Raw genomic sequence first — 22,334 nt, 5'->3', positions numbered from 1 at the left:
TCACATCTTAGGGCTCAGAGGCCAGCCACTGGCTGTGAGGGTGCTCATCCCCAAGGTGAAGGCCACCACGGCCAGGAAGGCCCCAGCAGAGATGGCAGGGCTGTGGCAGCTCCCCTCAGGGCTGGCCTGCTTTCCCACATCAGTCAGTGGCAGGTGTGGGAAGGACAGGAGAGCGGGAATCAGGATAAGCCCAGTAGAGAAGGGGGAGGGGCAAGCAAGGATGGTGGTCTGAGGGCAGGGTGATGATAAGCGGAACTGTTTGTGTGGTGGGAGAGGAGAAAGGAATGGGAGAGAGAGGTGCTGGGTAGGAAACTGAGGCCAGATCCCAAAGGTGGCAGTGCCATCCCAGTGGCAGTCAGGAAAGGTTTGGGAAGTCAGAGCTGGGCTTTGGGAGATCAAACGTGACCAGAGGCTCCAGAAGGATGGGGAGGGGGACTTGGGACATTTAGACCAGCTGAGAAATGGGTACAAACATCCCAGGCCAGAGGTCCTCAGGCCCTGAGCTTCTGCAGTGCCCATGGGAAAAGAAGGGAGAAGAGTGCGGTGGGCAGCATCCCCATCAGCACCCTTTACCCGTCACCCTGTCCTGTGTCTCTCCATAGCTCCAACCCACGGCAGGTGCCATGCACTCAACTCATTTCTGGACTGCATCCCCTTCCGGTGGAAGGTAAGCTCCAGGGGGGCAGGGATTTTGATCTCTGTTTGTTATTATTCTCCTGGCATATAATAGTCCTTCAAGGAGGGCATATGTGAGGTAAGAGCCTAGAATCAGTGGGACATGCTCACTGCCTGAATATGCGACACAAGGAGACAGAGCCGCCAAGGATGCCCCATGGGGTGGAACCCAGTAACCAGGAGGAGGGTTTACGACAACTCCTGCTACCCCACACCTATCCCTGTCACCGGGGCCACCACATCTGCTGACCTGTCCTCAGCCTGGACCGGAGATCCTGGCAATCCCTCTGCAGTCGTTTCCTTGTCCACACCCACAAGAAAAGAGCAGAGCGTGAAATCGGAGCCCTGTTCTAGATGAGGAGACAGAATGGCTGACCACCAAAATGTCAGCCTTGTGAGCCACTGGAATAAACCGATCCTGCCTGCATCCCCACGGCCCTGCCTGGGGACATGGGGGCCTCTTGTTATTACCGTCATGAGCAATAATGTTATCGTTGACGTCGTGTTGTTGATATTGGTGACAGCAACCATAGTAACAAGACCCACCATTTTTCGCACCCAAGAACTTGAACCAGGCAGACCTCAAGGCAGTTTAACTAACATTATTTTATTGCACCACCTCAACAGTCCTAACCGGTAGGTATTACCATTTTCGTTTCACAGTCAAGGAATGTGAGGTTCGGGGAGTTCAGAAGCCAGAGGACAAGAGTGTCAGGTGTGTCTGTGTCGCAGATCAGAACTCTCTCGACCAAGCACCACACGTGGTCCCCCATAGACCAGGAGCCCATGGAAGAAGGCGAGAAGCGATCTAGCTAAGTCCGTATCGCCCCGTGGAGCACAGCAGGCCTGGCACGTGGTGGGTGCCCACTCTGGGGTGGAGCGCGACACCCACAGAAACAACCCCGGTCCCCGCAGGTCACAGATCTAGGGGCGGGAGGTCCGCCACTTAGCCAGGTTCCTCTTCTCGGTGTGCGGGACCTGCAGCTGAATGGGTCCCAGGACGACGTCCACCTTCTCCTGGTAGGAGCCCACGTCCCTCTTGGACCTCAGGATGCAGCCTCTGCGGCAGCGGGAGAAGTAGTCGTCAGTCCTGCACACCACCATCTTACACTGCAGGTACACGGAGGGGAAGCGCCTCAGGAAGTAGAAGGAACTGAATTTGAGGCGGGTGATGCGAGGCGACGGCTGAGGGTACGATTGGTAGGTGTTGTCCTTCACGCACCTGGAAAAAGAGAAAAGCAGCCCGTCAGCTATGGATGCACTGCCTTCTTCATGACGCGCATGGGCCAGGCCCACGCCTCCGGCTGCACCTTCCTTCCCTCACATCGCCTGTCAGCCTCCAGGAGAACCCCAGCAGCTCTGGTATGTCAGCAGCATCTTAAAGCAGCAAATCGGCCCAGGGTTTCCACACAGACGAGCAGGCCCCATATTGCACAGTGGGTGCTCAGTGACCCCACGCTGGATGGCCCTGGAGACCCAGGGGAGTGACAGAAGCAGCAGGGCCCAGAGAGACGGCATGAAGGAAGATGACATTTCCTTTCCTTTCCTGGTCTCAGGGCCAGGCAAGGTGGCACTGGGCTACTCTCTGGTATCCTTGGTGGCTACCATCCCCCCTGCCTCCCAAATTTCTGGGGCTGTGTCTCCTGACCCACCTCAACTTGCCCTGAGCCCTGGATGGCTGTACTTTCCACGTGAGCCTGAGTACTCTCCAGTACCCCCCATTCCAATATCCACTGCCTCCTTATTCCCTCAGACGTCTCATCGCCACTGGTGTTAGCGGGAAGGTTACTTAAGAATCCCCTGAAAGAGGGCGCCTGGGTGGCTCAGATGGTTAAGCGTCTGCCTTCGGCTCAGGTCATGATCCCAGGGTCCTGGGATCGAGTCCCGCATCGGGCTCCCTGCTTGGCGGGGAGCCTGCTTCTCCCTCTGCCTCTCTCTCTCTCTGTCTCTTATGAATAAATAAATAAAATCTTTAAAAAAAAAAAAAAAGAATCCCCTGAAAGAAACTTTACTAAGATATGGGTGAAGAGCATCTCCCAGCTCTACCCCCAGTTGAGCAAGCAGCTTGCATAACCCAGGAACCCCTCTTAACAGGAGGATTTGGGGTGATGTAGCAAAGAGGAGAGCAAAGAAACTGGTCCATGGGGTTTAGGGTGGAAATTTTTGTGGTGGATGGGAGCTATCACGAAGGCAGCCTGATTCTGCCTGGAAATGTGGCCCAGGCTTCACTCAGTATCTTCTTTCCCCCTTCCAGAGGTTCCTTCCTCCACTTTCAATGCACATTCTCTCAAATACCACATTCTTTTTTCGACAGGGGTCAGTTTGGCAGCAAAGGTGAGAGAGAAAGTACACAGAACCTCGTCAGGAAGTAGGACAGTTGTAAATGAGGTCAGGGTAACCCAGGGGCTGCTGGGCAATAATTGCATTTCCCATAAAACCACACCAGTCAGGGTGGTCTGTATGGGCCAGAGCTCCCTAACCCAGGCTGCACTTCAGAATCATGGGGCGGGGGGAGGTTTTGAAAATACAGATACCCAAGCCCCACGACAGACCTAATAAAGTGAATGTGCAGGTGGGGCCGGGAATGGGTGTGTCTGAAGATCCAGATTCCTCTAATGGGCATCCAGGTGGGTGATCTGGCTGATCCTCAGGTGTAGCCAATGTGTCCCTCCAGGTACAGCTGGGTCCACATCTACCCCCACGTGCACGTCCCCCCTCCCGAGGAAATTGCATTATCTTATATACATATATGCCAGAATTTGACCAAAAATGATATTTTAGCAAAAATGAACCAAATCACTCATTTGTGTTAATCTCAGTCATCTGACATAAATTCAAATGTCACTTTGTTACTATTTGTAGAAAGAGAATTTGGGTAAGCTTCTCCCCCATCTTTGCTACCAAGGGGGCTGTTGTGAATTGTAGCAACTGCACAGACTGAACAAGGCAAGCCTCAATACCTGTTTACTGAATTGACACATATTCAAACTGTGCCTGGAAAAAGGTGCTGTTTTTAGTATCTCCGGAAGGTGTAAAATTTAACTTCCCAACCCTGATTCCTAGCAAAGCCCCTTAGCCTATCAGTACAACTTTTATATTGTACTTCTATGTGATTGCTACTGAGGTGCCAAGGTCAAATTATAAGCCAAGAAATGGTGCACACACCAATGGACAGAGACGAAGGAGTAAGGATGGGAGTGTACATCCCAGCATCCCAGGACTCCTTGATGAGCTCCGAAGAGGCAAATTCGACCTCACCAGCGTCCTGTCATCCAGGGAAGCAGGACTGTAGTGGAGGAGCCCAATCTGGGCACCACTGACCCCAGCCTGGGCACCACTGGCCTGACCTCTGCATCTCTTGAGCTTGGTTAGAACCACCATTCTCAGCTGCTAGGTCAAGAGACCCCTGCTGACCCCTGCTACCCACAGCATTCCTTGTGGACCACCTGCTGTGCATGCTCTTTGCCCAGGGCCCCATCGACTCCTTCCCATTTCATCCTCCCAACAGCCTATGATGTGGGCAGCACTATTCTCATCTGATGGGGGAAGAGACTGGCTCAGAGGATATGATTGCCTGCCCGGAGTGATGCAGCTGGTACATGGAAGACTGGCATCTCAATCTCGATCTGCTGCAGAATCAAGGCTTTCCCCCCCACTACGCGCATGTCTTCTTATGGAATTCGATCACCTGGGCCAAATCCCAATTATAGCTAACCTGCTTGGTGACCACTGGTGGTTCATTCACTTCCCCACACATTCATTTCCCTAGATGTTAACCAGGTATGACAACCTGACTGGTTAAGTTCGCTCTACTAGAACCAAAGTCCTTGAGACTTTAGGCTACTCATGTTTGATTGTCAGGTGAAGTTTGACATTCACCCTGTGAAGACACTCCTTACCCACTCCGGATTAGATCGTAAGTCAGAGATGTAAAGTCGTTGGAATATGGGGACGCCACACAGGTATCCACAAACAAGGACAAGGAGGTGTCAGAATGGATGATCTCAGCCTGAAGGTACAAGTTCTGGTTCAGGTCCACATAGTATGGGCTGCTGGTCACCGGATGTAAAAATGAAGAAGATGTATAAAAGGAAATGTTCACGTCAAAATTGCCGTACTGCACTTCATCGACCTCGATGGTGTCATTAGCAATGTATATGGTGTTAACCCAGGTGTTCTGGAGCATTTTGCAGCTGATGTGAATGTGGAGATCCTTCTTCCTCTGGATGATGGCACTTGGAACAGCTACTTTGAGGAAGTTGGAATAGGTGATGGTATCATTATCTACCTGGGAGACAAAGACAGGGGAGCAAAGTCAAGCAAATATCACCTGTTAAGGGAAGCTCACTGCTGATTTGTTTACAATGAGAGGGAAGTGACTCAGCCAGACTTTAAAACCCTCCCAGGACCACACAGAGAAGGCACATGACTGCCATGGCTCCCATTATCTGGGCTGGGCATGCGGCTTAACTAGCAGGACTCCCTCCTTTCACACAACCCCTTCCTCTACCACGTGATGGGGATAGCAGTGTGGGCCAGGTGTTGGGGCCTCCTAGGAGCTGCTCCCCATGGGAAGATGGGTGTGTCTGGATGACCCCTTGCCCTGCTGAATGACCAAGCTGAGTCCAGACTCCATGGCTTAGGGCCTTTCATGCTTGCTTTGCTTCATTCTCGCTGTGGCTGGGAGAAACCAAGGGAGGCGGCCATGTACTTGAGGGAGAGGCTGGTGGGATTAGCTTTCACTGTGCTGTTTGGATGGCTCAGTAGCAGCTTGGTGTCTGAGGCTGCCAGGACCGGAAGTGACAGAGGGTGGAGTTTTAGCTGCAGTGGGACTCTGACCACTGGGGTAGGGGCTCCCCCAGAGGCTCATGTGGACTGAGCAATGCTGGAGCACTTCCTGTCACACGCTGCTTTGTCACTCCCTGTACCATGGGACAGATTCCTAATGTGCCTTTTAGCAAGCAGCAAATTCCTCAGAATGTTGGTCTCTCATGCCATTTGATGTGCCTAAGAGTGACCTTCAAGGGAGAGAGCCTTGCACCCAGTGGTCTGTGAGCATCTCAAGGATAAGCTGATGTCATCAGGGCTTGGTACAGTGTCAACGATACTGTGAGGAGCATCAGTAGATACCATGGAATGAATGAAAGGTACAGGGGGCAGGGCCCACAAAAGTACTATAATGGATGAAGAATGGGGCCCAGATGGCTGAGAGGACACAGGTGAACCAGGCCATCTGGAAGCTCCACGATCATCTGGCCTCAAATGAGGCAAGCACAAACCAGTCATTGCCTGGCAGAGAAAGGGAGTAACTCTTTCCCTCCCGATATGATGATGGCCAGAAGCAAACTTCTTTCTGCTAGCCAAGTACAAGTTCCCATAAGCAATGGATACTTTTGCAAGAACGAGCACAAAAAGAATACCATGGTGGCCTAAATAGAAGTCCTAAAATGTGAGGCTAGGTTACTCTTAAGAAAAAAAAAAGAGGTTTTTCAAGTCACATGTAGTCATGCACCCTGTCAAGAACCAAATTCTATTCTTGGCCATTTGGAAGATTAGACAAGCTCTCTGCTCAATCCAGCACTTGTACACCTTAAATATCATTGTTCTTCAGAACAGCATGTGTTGGAAAGGCTTTCACTTCATGCTTGTGGTTGCATAACTCAACTCTGAATTTGTCCCTTCCAGAAAAACATGTGGAGAAAAATTTAACAAGTAATTTAAAATGGTTTTGCCACCCCGTTTTCTTCATTGGGCCAGGGAGGTCTCTGCAGCCCCAGGCCTGTAGGGGAGTGCCAGAACCCGCACTCTGGACCCAGCTCTGGGAAGGCATCCCTCTGGTGGGGTGGGGAGACCTCATCTATCCTACACCCTCCATTCGTGCAAGGAAAATACACTATATTTTCTAGAAAAAAAAAGAAAAAAATAATGGGCTTTATATGTGAGTGCTAGTTGTTGTCAAAAGAAACCATATAAATGTGACTCTGTTACTCCTTCAAAGACAAGCTAAGGTGACTTCAGTTTAACTCTGTACACTAAAATCAAAGTTTTCTTGGAATTCACATTCGTCTATGGCTTCTATGCTCAAGCTAAATTCTGAATCCACTCCAAGCAATGAACATGGAATGCAGGTTTATTTCTTGATCGCAAGAAGCAGTTCCGATTTTAGATTAAAATTCATTATTAGGTGTCTGCTCGGTTCGGAAGGAACACAGGATGTAAGGGGACATCTTGCAGATAAGTCAACTGCTATTCCCATGAAGACTGGGACTCTTCCCCTTGATATCCGTCTCATGTGGTAGGGAGACCTCGCCTACTCAGCCACACCAGCCACCATTCGTCAGACCCCGCTCAGTGAGGCTCCTGGGGGAGCTGTGGTCGGCTCTGCCTGCAGATCATGCTGTCCTGGCTTTGAATCCTGGCTCAGCAGATCATGACCATGTGGCCTCGGGCAGATGGCTTAACTTCTGTAAGCCTCCAACTCCTTGTGATTACGTGGGAATGAATGTTGCCCTAAGAATTTTGAAAGTCACGTAGAACTGAGTTCAGTGGCTGGCATACAGATCAACCGTTTATAATCCGATTATAAAGGGTTAGGCCCCACACCAGCCACTGGGCACTGGGTCTGGTAGGGGACGCAGGTATTTAAATAAATGGAGGGATGAGAGTGTAGTGCATGCTGGCCACCACCAGCCACCTTACGAGAACCAGTATTGGCACATTGCTTTGGTGGCTTCTAATGGACATGAAGGAACATCGATGGGCTGGCTCAGATATCAGAGTCTCCAGGCTGCACACTTGGAACCGGGAGGGATAATCATCTTTGGTGCACTGACTCCTACTGACTAAACTCATGACAAGCCAGAATCCAACACAATTAAATTACAGGGCAAAATATAAGTCTGGTTGACTAGAACATTTGCATAGCATGACTGATATGTACCCTTGTCTTCATGTAAGTCTCCCTGACTCACTCAGTTCACCTCAGAAGGAGACTTGGTATCTGTAGGAACTGAGGAAAGGAGCCAGGTGGCCATAATGGCAATTATGGACCCTTAGGCCTAGGCACCCACCCGTGGCTGATAGGCCAATCTGTTTGGCTAAATGACTATCCTCTTCCTCTCCCACTGTTTCTTACGTGTCAAAGGATCAGGAAATTACCTTGCCAGGTAATTAACAGTGTCATCTTAGCACCTAGCCCAGTGCTGGCTCACAGCAAATGCTCAGTACATCTTTGGTGAGTGACAAACTGACATCCTCTGAACGTGTGTGTCATGCACATTGTACATATTCGAGCATTTCATGTTGTTTATTTACTGTAGTCCTAAGCCACATTATTTGCATCATGTCTGTTCCCTAACAGACAAAATCTTGAAGTGATTACTTAGGTGTCATCCCAAAATTCAGAATTTAGATGATTTCAAATAAATTTACATAAAATTAAATGCAACCATTGTAGGCAGGTCATTCAGTGAGGTTTGACAATAATCACCACCACAATAAGATACAGAACATTTCCAAGAACCAAAACAGCTCCTTCCTACCGCCTTTGCAGGCAATCCCCTCTAACCAGGCTGGCTTTCCATCATACATTTATTCCCCATTCCTGAATTTTATAGAAATGGAATCACAGAGTAGGTACTCTTGTGTGGCTGGCTTCTTTCACTCAGTATAAGGTTTTGGAGATTTTCAGAGTCTGATGTTTGTCCTGCTACTTCTTGGCCAAGTGGCCTTGCGCAACCTGCTTGACCTCTCGAAGCCCAGCCCCTCTATTTTTAAAGTGGGGTGACAATGACAGAATACTTGGTGGGTATCTGGGGAGTATGACACCAGCTAATCCTAGTGTTTGGCCCTGGGAGGATGAGCATCTATCCATTTTGCTCAGGACTGAGGAGTTTTGTGGAACATGGGACTTTTCCATGCTGACATCTGCAAAGTCCCAGGTAAACCGAGACAGCTGGTCACCCTAGATGATGATGGCTCAGCTGCAGAGGCTGATTTACTGTGAAGCTAATAAAGCTTCAGCCTCAGGACCTCCCCAGTGCAGGTTCCCCCAGTGCCTAGCAGTGTATTGGCACAGCCATATGTTTCTGTAATATTTATAAAAGTAAGATACATTTGCATTCTTCTGTTTCATGAGGCACCCACCCCTCTCACTAACCCCAACCCCAAACTGTATAAGCTTCAGGCCCTACAAAATCTGGAGCTGCCCCTGGGAGCTGCTATGATTATTGCTGATGGGAATGGCAGCCTGCCATGCACCCTCTGTGCATGACAGTGTGGGGGAAAATGGCCTGCTGACCTTCCTTCCTCATCCTTACATTTGGAAATGGCTACAGCTACATCATGGCACTAAGGGACAGATTTAAATCTTTACCCTGATTACACTGGTTATACCGTCATCATGTCGCTTGAGTCCCTAGAATTCAAGAAACACAGCATACATCACTATAAGAAAGCTTATTCAGCAGGAGATAGAGTAGGAAGCCCTAGACTTACCTGCTCGATGGTGCCGCAGCTCGAGTAGGGAATTGTGAATGTCACCTGGCTGGCTGTTATTTGGGGCTGACACTGGGAGCTTTCATTCCAGGTGGGAATGATAAGGTCCTTGGCAGAATAGCCCAGGGATTGGAGGTAGCTCCTGCTCACACTGGCTTGCATGTGGTTTGGCAGACAAAGCAGCTCTGGTGGACAAGGGCAAATAATGCAGGCAGTCAGCACCCCAGCAAGCCCACTAGGCGCTCCTCCCGTATAAAGATGCAGAGACCAAGATGGCAGACAAAGACGGCCCACGTTGGATAGTCCTCACCACAACCCCCCAGGTGCCCCATGACTCAGGTCAGTGTTATTCTCACAAGACCCCTTCGAGGGCATAAGGACTTAGGATTCCCCTGATGGAGAAATGGAGGCAGGATGTGAAATGAGTAAAATGTTTTGCCAATCTATCATTTATCCATAAAGTAAAGTAATGCTCCGGTTGAATGGTGGAGATGTTATAAAATAAAGTCCTTTAGCTATGGAATAGGTCAATGCTTAAAATCCTGACTGCAAAAGAGAGCTTGGACATCACCTCACCCAGTCCCTAAGCCAATCTATAAATCAGTCCATTTAACAGCTCAAATTGTGGCCATTAGCTGGAAGTGGCTGAGTGATCGGCTCAGTCCATCTTCAGATAGCAGCCAAATATGCTGTCTTGGGACATAGTCCAGGGGCCAGGTGGTCACCTGTGTCCTTGGCACTGACATCTCACCATGTGCTGAAAGTATGACCTCACATCTTCTTTTTAGTCTCTGCTGACCACAGTAAGACCACCACACCGCCCATCAGCCAGTTCTGGCCCTTGACCTCGCTTCTGGGCAGCCGGAGTCCCAAGACCACTGCTTGTGGCCCCTTTCAGCACCAGGTCAAGCCTTGGTGACCTGACAAAGCTGCTCTAGTTTCTTATTTCGCAACCACAGAAGGGTAGAGCAGAGGTGTCCCCCACAACGAGCCCCCACGAGGGGACTTACTGGTGTTATCTTCAGAAGGGCTGGAGTAGTAGCTGGCCTGGAAGCCCCTCTTCGTGATGCTGCCATCGCTGACGAAGCGAATGGACATGAAGTTCGATGAGGAACTGAGGGAGCCCTTGGTTCCATCACAAACGCGGGCAATCAGAGGGGAACTGTGGGAGGGGCCATTGAACACTTCAATATAGTCGTAGTTACAGCCACCTTCAAGCCTGCAGGGACAGAACACAGAGTTTTGGCGTCACTTTCAGCCAGGATTCGATGCAGGGGGTCAGAGCTCAGTGAGTTGGGGGGGTGGGGAGGGTCACACCTTTGTGGCAGAAATACTGACAAAATTAATAGTTGAAAATAAAAGAATGATATTCACTTCCCTGTGACTGCCATGCACGAAACTTCGTCCTAACTTTTGGGGTCACACATATGAAATCGACAGCCCCTCTCCTGACACTCCTTTGCATCATGAAAGGAAAGAATCACAACCTGCCTTAGACTGCTTCATCAATCAAAAAGACCCTGGCTTCCCATTGAACAAAATAAATAGTCATGAATCCATAGTGATAGAAATAAATAACTGGACTAATGAATATCGGACAAGTCAAATAACCTCTCTGAAGGTTAGGTGGTCGACCTTCCTCCATAGGATCGCATGAGCTTTAAGTACAGTCTCTGAGATCCAGAATGAATTGTAATGATGAGGAGGTTAAAATAATATTATAACTTCTGCAAAACTCCAAATGAATTTCCAAGGCAGAGATTCGCAAAGCCACAGCAACCAAAAAGCAAGAGAGGAGACTATTGTGTTCAGGAAAGGCTATTACAAAAGAAATGATGGTACCCTCTTTCCTGGACACCAGAAAATACTCGTACCTCTGCTTGGCCACGCCCCTCCTTGGACCAATCATAACGTGGCTTTGACGCTGTGTCCTCTGCTTAAAGCAGTGATTCCCCCTTTTCACCGAATGAGGAACAGATAAACGAGCCTCTGCAGCAGAGATCTCTCCACCTCTACTTGACCCCCCAGAACTTACCCCCGAAAAAAGGAGGCAGTGAAGAAAAAAGGGTTAAAAAAAAAAACAAACAAACAACCTGGTGTGGTTAATAGGATTCTGTGTGTTACTCTTACTCCTAACCGGCATCCTTCCCGTTGGATAACCTTTTCCAAGTATTTTCACCTCTTTCTCTCTCGTGACCTTCCCAGTAGCCAGAGATGAGAGGAAAGCAGGTATTTTATTTCCTTGTTTTGACCAAGGTTCGGGAAAATTAAGTGATTTCCTGTGGGCACACAGCAAATGAGTGACAGATCTGGGACTTTAAACCAGGGCTCTTGTCCTGGCCCCACCTCCACAGGCTGCCTCTGGGCTAGCTGAAAAATTGAACCCATGAGAGAAAATGTCAATTGGGCCAACATCTCTCCTGAAGGGCTAGGTGCCATTTATTCTGTTCTACGATATCTGTGAGGCCCCCACGTGTTCTCCTCTGCACCCACACACTTACTGGACATCTCTGAAGACAACAGTCACACGGTAGTTACTTTGGACTTCAATGTCCCACACACATCTGGCGTTGTTTGGATAGTTCCCTGGATAGAATGGGCTGGAAAAGTACCCAGATGGCTGGGACAGGAAGCCTCCGCAGGAATAATCTGCTGTCGGGAAGAAATGAAAATCTGGAGGGCCCCCAGAGCCTGCTGCACAGTCACCTGGGGAAATTTTTAAACAACCCCCTAGACAGAAAGCCAGCAGGAGGTGGTGTGGACCTGGACTGTCCAGGGAGGCTCTACTTAGGGAAGCCATCTCCTCATTTTTGTCACTGTCCCCCTACCCCCACCCCCGCTGCCCCACCCAGCGGCACTGTCATTGAGGGGAAGGGCAAGGGGGTTTGTCAGGGAGCCCCAAACTTACTGTCTGGGTGGGTGGCATCGTGAACAGGAGCTGTTGACCAAGAGAAAAGATAACAATCAGTTTCTTGGTATCGTTGGCACAAATGTTCAGTGCTCACTTGGTCTGTGCAGAAAGGTGCCAACCCTAGGTTCACAGCGAGATGCTGGATGTGTGCCCTCAGAGAGCTCATGGCCTGGAGTGGTGGACGGGCAAGAGCAAATCCCAGCGTGGCAGGATGCGGCTGTGATCAGGGTAAGCCCAGGACATGGTGGGAGCCCAGAGCGTTGGCTCCTGACCCAGACTGAGCAGAGAAAGGGGGGCAGGTAATCGGGGCGGGGGGGAGTGGTCAGGCAAAAAAGTAGAGAGGGGGGTTCCATGCAGGGGGACCCAGGCCTGACAGTCACTAGCACACTTAGGGAACATCAGTGTGGATGGAGCAGGAGGGGTGGAGGGAGGAAACGAAACAGACAAAGGAAGTGGATCTGTCCCCAGACATGGGAATCTACACCCAGATGGCCCTGAAGAGTCACATGAAGGGTGCGAAGGTGTGGAGGCTGGGATTGACGTTGGCATTTCGTAAGGACGCCCCCAGCTGCTGTGTGAAGAATGGATGGGGGCAAGGCTGAGGGGTCGCTGCTGTAGGAGGCTGGTGGTGAGGAGGGGAGGGTGGGGATGGAGGGGAAAGATCTCAGGAGCCAGGAGTGTGCTGCGAATGCTTAGAGAAGGTTCAGCAGCAGTTCCGGAGTGGGCAGCCAGGAGCTTTTGGTGGTTACACACGGAGCTCACTGATGAAGCAGGACCCACTGGCCTGCACTGACCAGGGTCTGGTGTCGAACCTACACAGGTGGCTGGCCTCTCCTAGGGACTGACCGTAGATCTGAATCTTAGGCTGGCCAGGCCACTGATGGTCAAAGAGGAGCCCAGAGAGAGGCCCAGCTCTCCTCGGGTGGGGACATCTGCTGCAAGGGATACCAGTGCCAGGGAAGACATAGGGCAATTCCTGGGAGAGAGAGTGGCATGCCCTGCACCAGCAGCAGAGAGGGCCAGCCAGGCGGCTGGGTAGAAATGACGGGTACTTACCGTGCGTTGTTGGCTGGCTTCCTGAAAAGGAATAGGAGAAAAGCATTAGTCGCTGAACTGTGGCGGGAGGAGGGGCCCGCATGCGGCAGGGGCATACCCATGTGACTCACAGTCTGACCTCTTCTGTGAGTGCACACATGGCCTGTGGAGTTACTGCCGTAAGGCCTGTGCTATGAGGGGGAGGCCTTGGGCGGGTTTCTCCCGCTGTTCCCCCAGCCTTATCATCACTTGGGGGTCATCAGTGCCACGACCAAGGTCACAGCATCACTCATTCCTCATTTCCTACTTGTCTGGAATTGTTCTAAGGTTTTACACGAATGAGCCACTTAGGTCTCTAATCGCCATTGGATGCAGATGCATCATGACCATCTCCTCTTCGTACAGGAGGAGACTGAGGCTGACAGATGAGACTCATTGCTAAAGGTCCCAGAGCAAATGGAAGGGTGAGAACACACATGCATACTAGTCCTGTGGCCAGTATAACCCACCAGAGACAACGGGGCCCTTGCATGGTCTTCTGGAGCGGGAAGACCAAGGGCACAGCTGCCAAGCTCCAGTCTCACCTCCACCCCCGGAACTGAGCCACAAACACCATCAACCACCAGCCCTTAACTTTCACCCTGCAGCAGGTTGGAGGTGAAAGGGGCCTTCCACGAATGACGCCACATGGTACCTGAGCAAATGACTCCAGCGTCTTCACTGTGGGCACAGTTATGGGAGAACCAGCCTCGGTTCCGGCACTGCCAGAGAGTAGATTCAGTCCCTGAGCACACCACGTCGTCCAGGGTGATGGGGCCAGAGCCGGGCCCAAAATAGGCGTTTCCCACAGCGGATACTGCATATCCACACTCCAGCTGTCTGCAGACCACCTGGGCATCCTGAATGCCCCAGGAATCGTCACACACCGTCCCCCACGTGCCACCGTGGTAAATTTCCACACGCCCGGCACATGCATTATAGGAGACATTTGAATTGACTAATCTCAAGCCGGCATCTGAAAGATACATGGCATAAGAACTGAGGGTCATTCCCACAACAGATCTCGAAGGCCGAATAACCCATGGGCCTTGCTCCCTCCTAAAGTCCCCAGGTGACTGATCAGGGTACAGACATCTCCAAGATCAGCTGGAAGGGGCTTAAGACACCACAGAGCTCAGACCCCCTCCCCCTCCAGATGGGGACACATTGGCTCAGCAAGGTCAGTCACCAGGTCTCCCAGGAAGTGGCAAACCCAAGGCCAAGGTGTGTCCGCGATTCCCCACATCTCTTGGCCTTGGCTTATCAGAGTCGGCTGTGAGATAAGGAGGAGGAGGGGCAACATATGGCTGAGGTCCTTCTTTGCATTCACATAGGAACCATGACACGCTCGGAAGCAGGGTCCGCCTAAACACACCGAGCCACGAAAGTCAGTTCTGTCGGATTTAGTTTGAACGCACCTCTAGGAAAGGAGTTATACCAAGCAGAAAAGCCGGTGTTTTGGACACTGACATCACTTCGAAAACGAACAATCATTCGGTTGTAAGAAGATGTGAATATTTGCCTGGTGTCATTACAAATTTTCCCCAGCAAGTTACTGCTATTCAGTGATCCATCAGAAATTTCAACATAATCAAAATCGCAATTTCTATGCGTCTCCAGCCTGTATGAAAAAAATGCACTCATGTCAACATTGAAATTTCTATTGCTTCTGTCTTTTACAGATAGTTCGGACTTTTCACGAGCCATGTTACTGAACCTAAGATTTTCTTCTTGCTCTTCTTCAATCATATCAAAGGACTTCCCTATGTTGCCTAATGCTTCATAGTAGGATCAGAGCAACATAATGTCTAGCCTGTGGCACCTGAGAGTGAAAGCATCTCAGCCCAGCACACAACGCAGACCGTGGAGGCCCATCCTTCACCAGGTGATCTGAGTGTTACTTACTGCAGATGACTGAAGCCCAGACTGATGCGGTAGCCAGAGTTCACTTCTATTTCCCAGACACATTCGGCGTTGTTGGGGTAGTATCCAGGGTAGGATGGGCTGGAAAATGCCCCACTGGCATTGAATAAGAAGCCGCCACAATCTAAAAAGGGTCCTATAGAGGAGACAGAGAGGGACACGCCAACATGGCAGGTTTCAAGTGTGTTGTACAAGCAATTGTCTTCTGGGTAAGAGTCCTCGGGCTTCATCCCCCGACCTTACACCATGACTCGGTTTTTCCTCTCTCGGGCCTGGTCGTGGGCTGCCCCACATTAGGGGCCTTGATCTAAGGATCTGCCTCCCTCATGGGGCCTAGAAAAGTGACTCTCTGCCAAGAGGTGACCCAAGCTTCAGAGAGAACATGAGTCACCTTGTCGCAAAAACACCAAGAAAGCAACAAAGTTATTATTGTCATTGTTCGGTGGAGCACAGGGATCATCTTGGCTGAGCAGGAGTGCTGGCCCGTGGAGAGCACTCTGCAATATAACTTATTCCCTAGGGTTTCCGGCCAGTTGACAAGCAGTAGTGGGAAGTGGGGTCGACAGCACGGTTTCTGCCACAGAAGGCCTGGGCTTGCATCTTGGCTCTGCCTTTATCAGATCCACGATCTCGAGCAAGTTACTGAAACTCTCTGCCTCAGTTTCCTCATCTGAAAAATGGGAGTGCTAATAACGTCTGCCTCATCAGATTCCTGGGTGAATTAAATGAGATAATACACGTGAACCCTGAGAGCAGGGCCTGGCACATAGTAAGCCCCCAACAGTATCAGCTGATATAATTTATCACAGAATGATAAATAATATTAAGCATTCAAACTTTTGTTGGTCTGTTTAATAGACTGTTAAAAAATATCTAGATACTTAGTGGTGATAGAAATTGAAACTGGCTCTTCCCTTATTCACAGCTCTTTTTGTTTATTTTTGCTACAGTGTATAATTCAATGGTTTTTAGTATTTTTTTTTAAATTTTATTTTATTATGTTATGTCACCATACAAATACATCATTAGTTTTTGATGTAGTGATCCATGATTCATTGTTTTCGTATAACACCCAGTGCTTCATGGTTTTTAGTATATTCAGAATGCTGCAACCATCACTGCAGTCAATTCGAAAAGATTTTTGTTACTCCAGAGAGAAACCCTGTCCCCAACAGTAGTCACTCTTCGTTTGCCCCCAGCCCAAGGCAATTGCTAGTCTACTTTCTGTCTCTACAGATTTGTCTATTCTGGACATATCATATCCATACAGTCTTACAATATGTGGTCTTTTGTGACTGGCTTCTTTTGCTTAGCATCATGTTTTCAAAGTATGTCCCTTTTGTAGCGTATACGAACAAGCACCAGGACTTCACTTCCTTCTATTGCCAAGTAACATTCTGCTGTATGGATGGACCATATTTTGTATATCCATTCACCATGATGAACATTCAGGTGGTTTCCACTTTGGGGTTATTAGGAACAAAGCTGCCCACCTGTGAACATTCATATGTAAGTTTCTGTGTGGATACATGCTTTCTCCTGAGTATATACCCAGGACTATAATTGCTGGGTCATATGGTAACTCTGTTTAACTTTTTGAGGAGCCACCAAACTGTTTCTCAGTGGATGTACCATTTTATATTCCCATCAGCAGGGTGTGAGGGCTATGACTTCTCCATATCCTCACTAACACTTGCCATTATCCGACTTTTTTATTCTAGCCAAACTACTAGGTGTGAAGTCGTATCTCTTTGTAGATTTGCTTTGCGTTTCCCTGATGGCTAGTGATGTTTGACATATTTGCATTGAAAATATTCAATGACATAAACAAGTGGCCATATTTGCATGTGCTTATTGACCATTTGTATATCTTTCATGGAGAAATATCTATGCAGCTACTGCGCTCATTCTTTCATTGGGTTATTGGACTTTTTATTATTGACGTGTAAAAAGTTCTTTATGTATTCTAGATGCAAGTCTCTTATCAGGTGTATGATTTGCAAATGTTTCCTCTGTTTCTGTGGAAAAATGGTGCTTCTTAAAGATAATTTAGCCTTTAAAATATGCCTACCCATAAGTTCTATTTCTACACTGGGAAGTAATCAAAGATGAAGCCAAAGTTTCAGAGCAAACGGTATGCATTACAGATTTCTAAAAATATAATAGAGACGATTATAAAATAAAAGTGTTACTGTATGTGATTACCTAAGTACATAAAATAGACTTAGAAAGAATTAATTCTTTTGTCCTGTGATTAGTAATGGTTTAATTAAATCGTGATATATCCATAGAATGGAAAACTGTGTGCCCAGTAAACTATATGGTGTAAAAATAATTTCAATACCTGAAAAATGCTAATGTTAAGGACATAAAAATAAGTATTCTATACTCATGTGAAAATGAATGTTATAAAATAGGGCATAAAGCCTGCTGTCGTTTGTGTCTGTGTGCATGTTGGTGTATGTATCAAAATGCCAATTATGATTAAATATTCACCCATTCATTCATGTATTCATTTACTCTTTTTAGAAAACATTTATGTTATGCCAGACACAATGCTAGAAATAAGGATGCAAGAGGGTAAAAGGCAGATATGTTCTCTGCCCTCAGGAAGTGCACAGTTTGGCATAAAAGTCAAGGATGATCTTTTGCAAACAGACTTCTGATTTTGCAATTCTCCAGCTTAAAACTTGTCAACAGCTCCGACTGTCCTTAGGATAAAGTCAGGAGTTCTAACCTGTGCACAAAGCTCCGAATGACCTGGCAACAGCCAAGCTCCTTCCCACCCAGGCCTACAAAGTGTTCCTTCTGGCTGGAAGGCATGTCAGCGAGTGAGCCCGCCTCTCTTGTGTCCTGATGCATTAGCAGCACTTCGTGAAGAACTTCCCCTAATCCCTCGATCAAGTAAAATCTCTGTGAATATGCCCTCTTTGCACACCGAACTTCCCCTCTGAAGCACCTGTCACACCTGTAATTACATCATAAATTCAGTAGTACGTACTTACTACTGTGAGCTACCTGAGGGAGGAGATTGTTTTCTCTTTTTCAACATTCTGAAATTTTACAACATTCTTGATGGCCATTAGACCATATGTACAGCAAAGACCTTCAAATACTTAGCATAAGAAGAGGTAGCATTTATTAAGTACATTCTATGTACCAAGGACTATGTTAACTTTAGTCCAGTAAATTTATTTCTTTCCTCCAGGAAAAATTGGGGAGATATGCAAAGACTTACAAAAATATTCTACGTCAGAGGATCCTTCATAACAATGTGGAAATATAGACAACATAAACGTCCAAGGGGACTAGTAAACTAATTCGTGGTCATAGCTGTGTAATGAAATACAAAGCAGACATTTAATATGATGGGAAGAAAATAGTCAGTGACATAAACAAGTGGCCATATCATTTCTTAGGAGTGATGGAAAGCTATTGAGCAATAGCCACGAGGAAAAATTTACTTGCGAAGGATTGATTACTTGTGAAATTATCCATTTATTGTCTCCCTTCCTTCTCTCAAAGCTTCGGAGATACACCAAGAAATAAAAGCCTTTAAGTCTATTCTTTGAAGAACAACTTATTTCATTTCCTTAAAAGAAGGGGAAGTGGGTCTCCTTATTATAACAAAGGTCATCCACCTGGCAGGGGGGATAAAAAAGGCTGAGTGTCTGGAAGGTAGAGGCAGGCTGTGTGTGGGCAGTTTTGGAACAGTGTAGGGTGGGGCAGGTCTGGGTAGGTTGTATGCACAGGTTGAACTGGGCTGTACATTTACAGATATGTACTCCATGGACAGTCTGCTTGGGGATGAGAACCCCAAGCCCTCAGGTGGAAAACCGTGATACTTACTATTACTAGTTATAGTTGATGGGTGCCACCAATCTGGAAGGAAAATGAAGTGATTTTAGGATTTTATTGGAAAAGGTTTCATTCCGTAGTCATTAGTTTGGTATGGAAATGTTACTGTAGATGATTCTATCCCTGACTGGAGGACTTCTCAGAGCCTGGACAATTCCAGTTTGCACTGCGAATGGCCCAGATGGGCTAGAGTATGGAGCTAGCACTTCCCAACATACTTGGCACTGAATATTTTCACTGTAGGGTAAAGAAAACCTTGCGGATTGCTCTCTCAACGTGAAGGATTTCTTGAACAGACAAGCATTGGTAGGAGTTTTATTTGGTTGTATTTCTCAAATGATCATAATTCTGACTTGAACACTTAGTTTCATCTGAAATGACCAGAGGGGAACAAAAATCCTTCCACTACAGCTTCTCTGAGCAAACCCTGGCAGCAGAGAGTGGCAACCTAAGTAGGAGCCAAAGTCCTGGGGACTCAGCTGGTCACAGTAACAAATACCAGAGTCCTCAAAGAGAAGAGCCTGGGCTTCTCCATCACTTTCTAGAAACATGAGAGTAGAATTCCAGTGAGGAATGATGCTGGGCTGGGATGCAGCTACTCACCTGGGGTAGTAGGAGTGTTTTGTACAGCTGGAAAAAAAGAGGACACATTATTAGTCTCTGTGAAGGATGTGCAGAAAGAAGCCTCTCAGGATCCAAAGACACAGAAATGCTGAGTGCTTCACCCACCATCACTAAGAAAGACGTTCTGGAAGGGGTCCTGAGGACCTGAAGTGTAAAAGTAAACCTCAGGGGCAGGATTCCACACAAAAAAACAATTGCAGGAATTTGTTCTCACGACCTATATGCCCATTAATACATGACTGCTCTACGGGCTTATTAAGATACTGCAGTCCTCCCATAAAATTCAAGTACATCAAAATGATTGCTGATGCACTTTCCGCTCAAGCCATAAGGGAAAATGCCTGCCCTTCAGCAAAACTCAGGAAGATGAGGTAACAGTGAAAGAAAATAGTTTTTCAGAGAATATAACAAACAAAAATAGAGGCTCAAAATTTTGAGGTTCACCTGAGCAGATGACGCCCGCATCCTCCGAGTGCCTGCAGTTGTGCGAGTTCCAGCCACTGTGGGGGCAGCGCCACAGGTAGGACTCATGGCCAGAGCAGCGCATGTCATCCAGAACAATGGGCCCTGAGCCCTCACCAAACCGGGCATTTCCTGGGGCCGACATGGCCCAGCCACACTCCAGCTGCCTGCAGACCACGTTGGCGTCATTGGTGTCCCAGCCGTCGTCACACACGGTGCCCCAGGAGCCTCGGTACAGGACCTCCACGCGGCCCTGACACCGGTCCCCTCCGTTCACCAGCCTCAGCGCCAAACCTGCTTCATTCCCTAGCAGGACAAAGAACAAGACCTCCTGTCCATGTCTGTCTTAAGGTCATAGGCTTACGGCATGTTCCAGACTCAGGGGCTTCCTCCTGGCCAACGGCCCCTGGGCAGGTGGTCACCTTTGAACATGCCCAGAGGTTAATCTTCATCACAGGGAAAGGAGCAGAGACATCCTCCTCAGCCCAGGCCTAAGGATGCTCCGAGGCAGGGAAGCACCCGATGACCCATGGAGGAGAGGGCGAAGACAAACCCACACCACACTGGGCACACTGAGGATGGAGCCCCATAGCTACCAAGGGCAGACCAAGGGCAGGCCAAGGCCACTGCCCTGTTGGGCAGCTTATTGGCTCCTGTGAGGTCCTGGCTGGGTTCTGGCAAAGTCCCAGGACATGATGGCACCTCGGCAAGAAGGGTGCAGTACCAGCACATTGCCCCTGTCTTCCCGGGGCTGTACCCTGTGGCCTGGGAGGCACAACCAAGGTCCCAGCAGCACTTGAGAGGCCTCCAGGGTTTACACTGAGCACCTGGAGGAGGATCGTCACTGAACATCAGCTCAGGATCCCGGTGGAGTCAGGTGGCCATCCCGTAAGATCAGACCTCAGATCTCGTATATTCAGCGACTCCTTCACCACCTCCCATCCTACACACACACACACACACACACACACACACACACTCACACACTCTCTCTCTCTCTCACACACACACACACACAAGGCACAAAGATAAGTAAAGGAACACCCTGAGATTCCTCCTGTCATTACCAATCCCAAACTTTACACCGAAGGAGAATATGAGCCAGGGAGGATGGATGGGAATATTTACCTGTTGTTATTCCTACAGGTATGGATGAGGTGGGCCAGGTGCCTGGAAGAGGCAACAGAGGGAAAAGACAGAGTTACACATCATGGAAAACAGTCTTTGAAAAGAGTTTTTGGCGGGAATCGTGGCAATTGCACACTGCTTTTTGCCATCTTCCATCCGTGTGTGCTAAGCAAGCGCTTGCTCAATAACTTCCCTTGGGATGAAGTCCATTCAGGAGGACAACCTGGACCCTCCACAGCCATCTCTGAGCCTGGCAGGTCCATTCTCCCTTTGAAAACTTTGCCACATCCCTACTCAAGACATACATGTCTGAAGGGTCTGCCACACTCTGAAGCTTGGACAGAAAGGGTCAGGGGCACAGTAGGCCCACCTGGAACCAATCAAGTATCCTGGCACCTGGAACACACCATAAATCATTACACTGTGATCCCTTGGGCTCTGTCCCTGCCACTTTGGATACATACTTTGGACCCTGATGAATCTGAGGCTGTATTAAACAATGAGCAAAAGAAGTGATCGAGCCTATTCGGACTGCCCTTCAATACGAGGTCAGTGCTCATCACCGTCCATTCTCCAATTCAAATTGTCATCCCAGATTGCATTCCATCTGAAAGTCATGGCACACTTGGTCAGTTGTCGGGTACCTACACGCAGCTATCTTTTAGGACACTTTGACAGACTAGAAGAAAACTCATGGACTGATGGAAAGATGGGACTCTTTGTGTCCTCTGAGTCCCAAGTCTAGCTAAGAACAGCTGGCTGGAGACCCTTGGGAAAGGGGGTAGGAAGAAAGCTGTACACAGGTTTGATACAAAGAGAAGTGGTTCACCAAGACTAGTGGGAACAGGGCAGGGTGCCACAGGAACCAAGAGACATTCCAAATAGGGTGGCTGAGGACTCACCTGGCTGGGTTGTGGACTGCGGCCAAGCAGCTGTGAGAAAGAAACACAAGTCAGACACTAAGAACACAGGGGTCACAACCAGATCAAAGGACCCGGAAACTCAGCCTATCCCTTGTAGGATCACGCTTCCATGTGCTATTGGGTAGACAAGCCAGGGCCCACCATCAATCTCTCCATGCTCTCAGAGTCCAACCATATGTCCCACTGCCATTGATTGCATTCCTGGACTTGAGAGATGATGGTTCAGGAGGCAGAATGCCAATGCCAGGAGAGGGACAGAC

General features: G+C 48.6%; 1 protein-coding gene across 1 annotated transcript in view; it reads right to left on the bottom strand.

Annotated features, from left to right (window-relative positions):
* DMBT1 (deleted in malignant brain tumors 1) overlaps positions 1-22,334 on the bottom strand; it is a 72,369-nt gene continuing 50,035 nt past the window's right edge. The window contains exons 23-35 of the mRNA XM_064595547.1: positions 22,054-22,083; positions 21,152-21,193; positions 20,006-20,329; positions 18,929-18,961; positions 15,062-15,215; positions 14,575-14,777; positions 13,752-14,132; positions 11,673-11,823; positions 10,182-10,390; positions 9,172-9,356; positions 4,575-4,963; positions 1,626-1,897; positions 1-155 (exon numbers count right to left, since the gene is read on the bottom strand). Of these exons, the coding sequence (XP_064451617.1) occupies positions 1-155; positions 1,626-1,897; positions 4,575-4,963; positions 9,172-9,356; positions 10,182-10,390; positions 11,673-11,823; positions 13,752-14,132; positions 14,575-14,777; positions 15,062-15,215; positions 18,929-18,961; positions 20,006-20,329; positions 21,152-21,193; positions 22,054-22,083 (2,528 nt within the window). The remainder of the gene's footprint in view (positions 156-1,625; positions 1,898-4,574; positions 4,964-9,171; positions 9,357-10,181; positions 10,391-11,672; positions 11,824-13,751; positions 14,133-14,574; positions 14,778-15,061; positions 15,216-18,928; positions 18,962-20,005; positions 20,330-21,151; positions 21,194-22,053; positions 22,084-22,334) is intronic.

This window comes from Mirounga angustirostris, unplaced genomic scaffold, assembly GCF_029215605.1.
Source record: "Mirounga angustirostris isolate CCGP_5_RB_7025 unplaced genomic scaffold, mMirAng1.0.hap1 SCAF_6, whole genome shotgun sequence".
NCBI classification, from domain to species: Eukaryota; Metazoa; Chordata; class Mammalia; order Carnivora; family Phocidae; genus Mirounga; species Mirounga angustirostris.
Note: the sequence above shows the minus strand (reverse complement) of the source record. Positions and strands in the feature narration are given on the sequence as shown.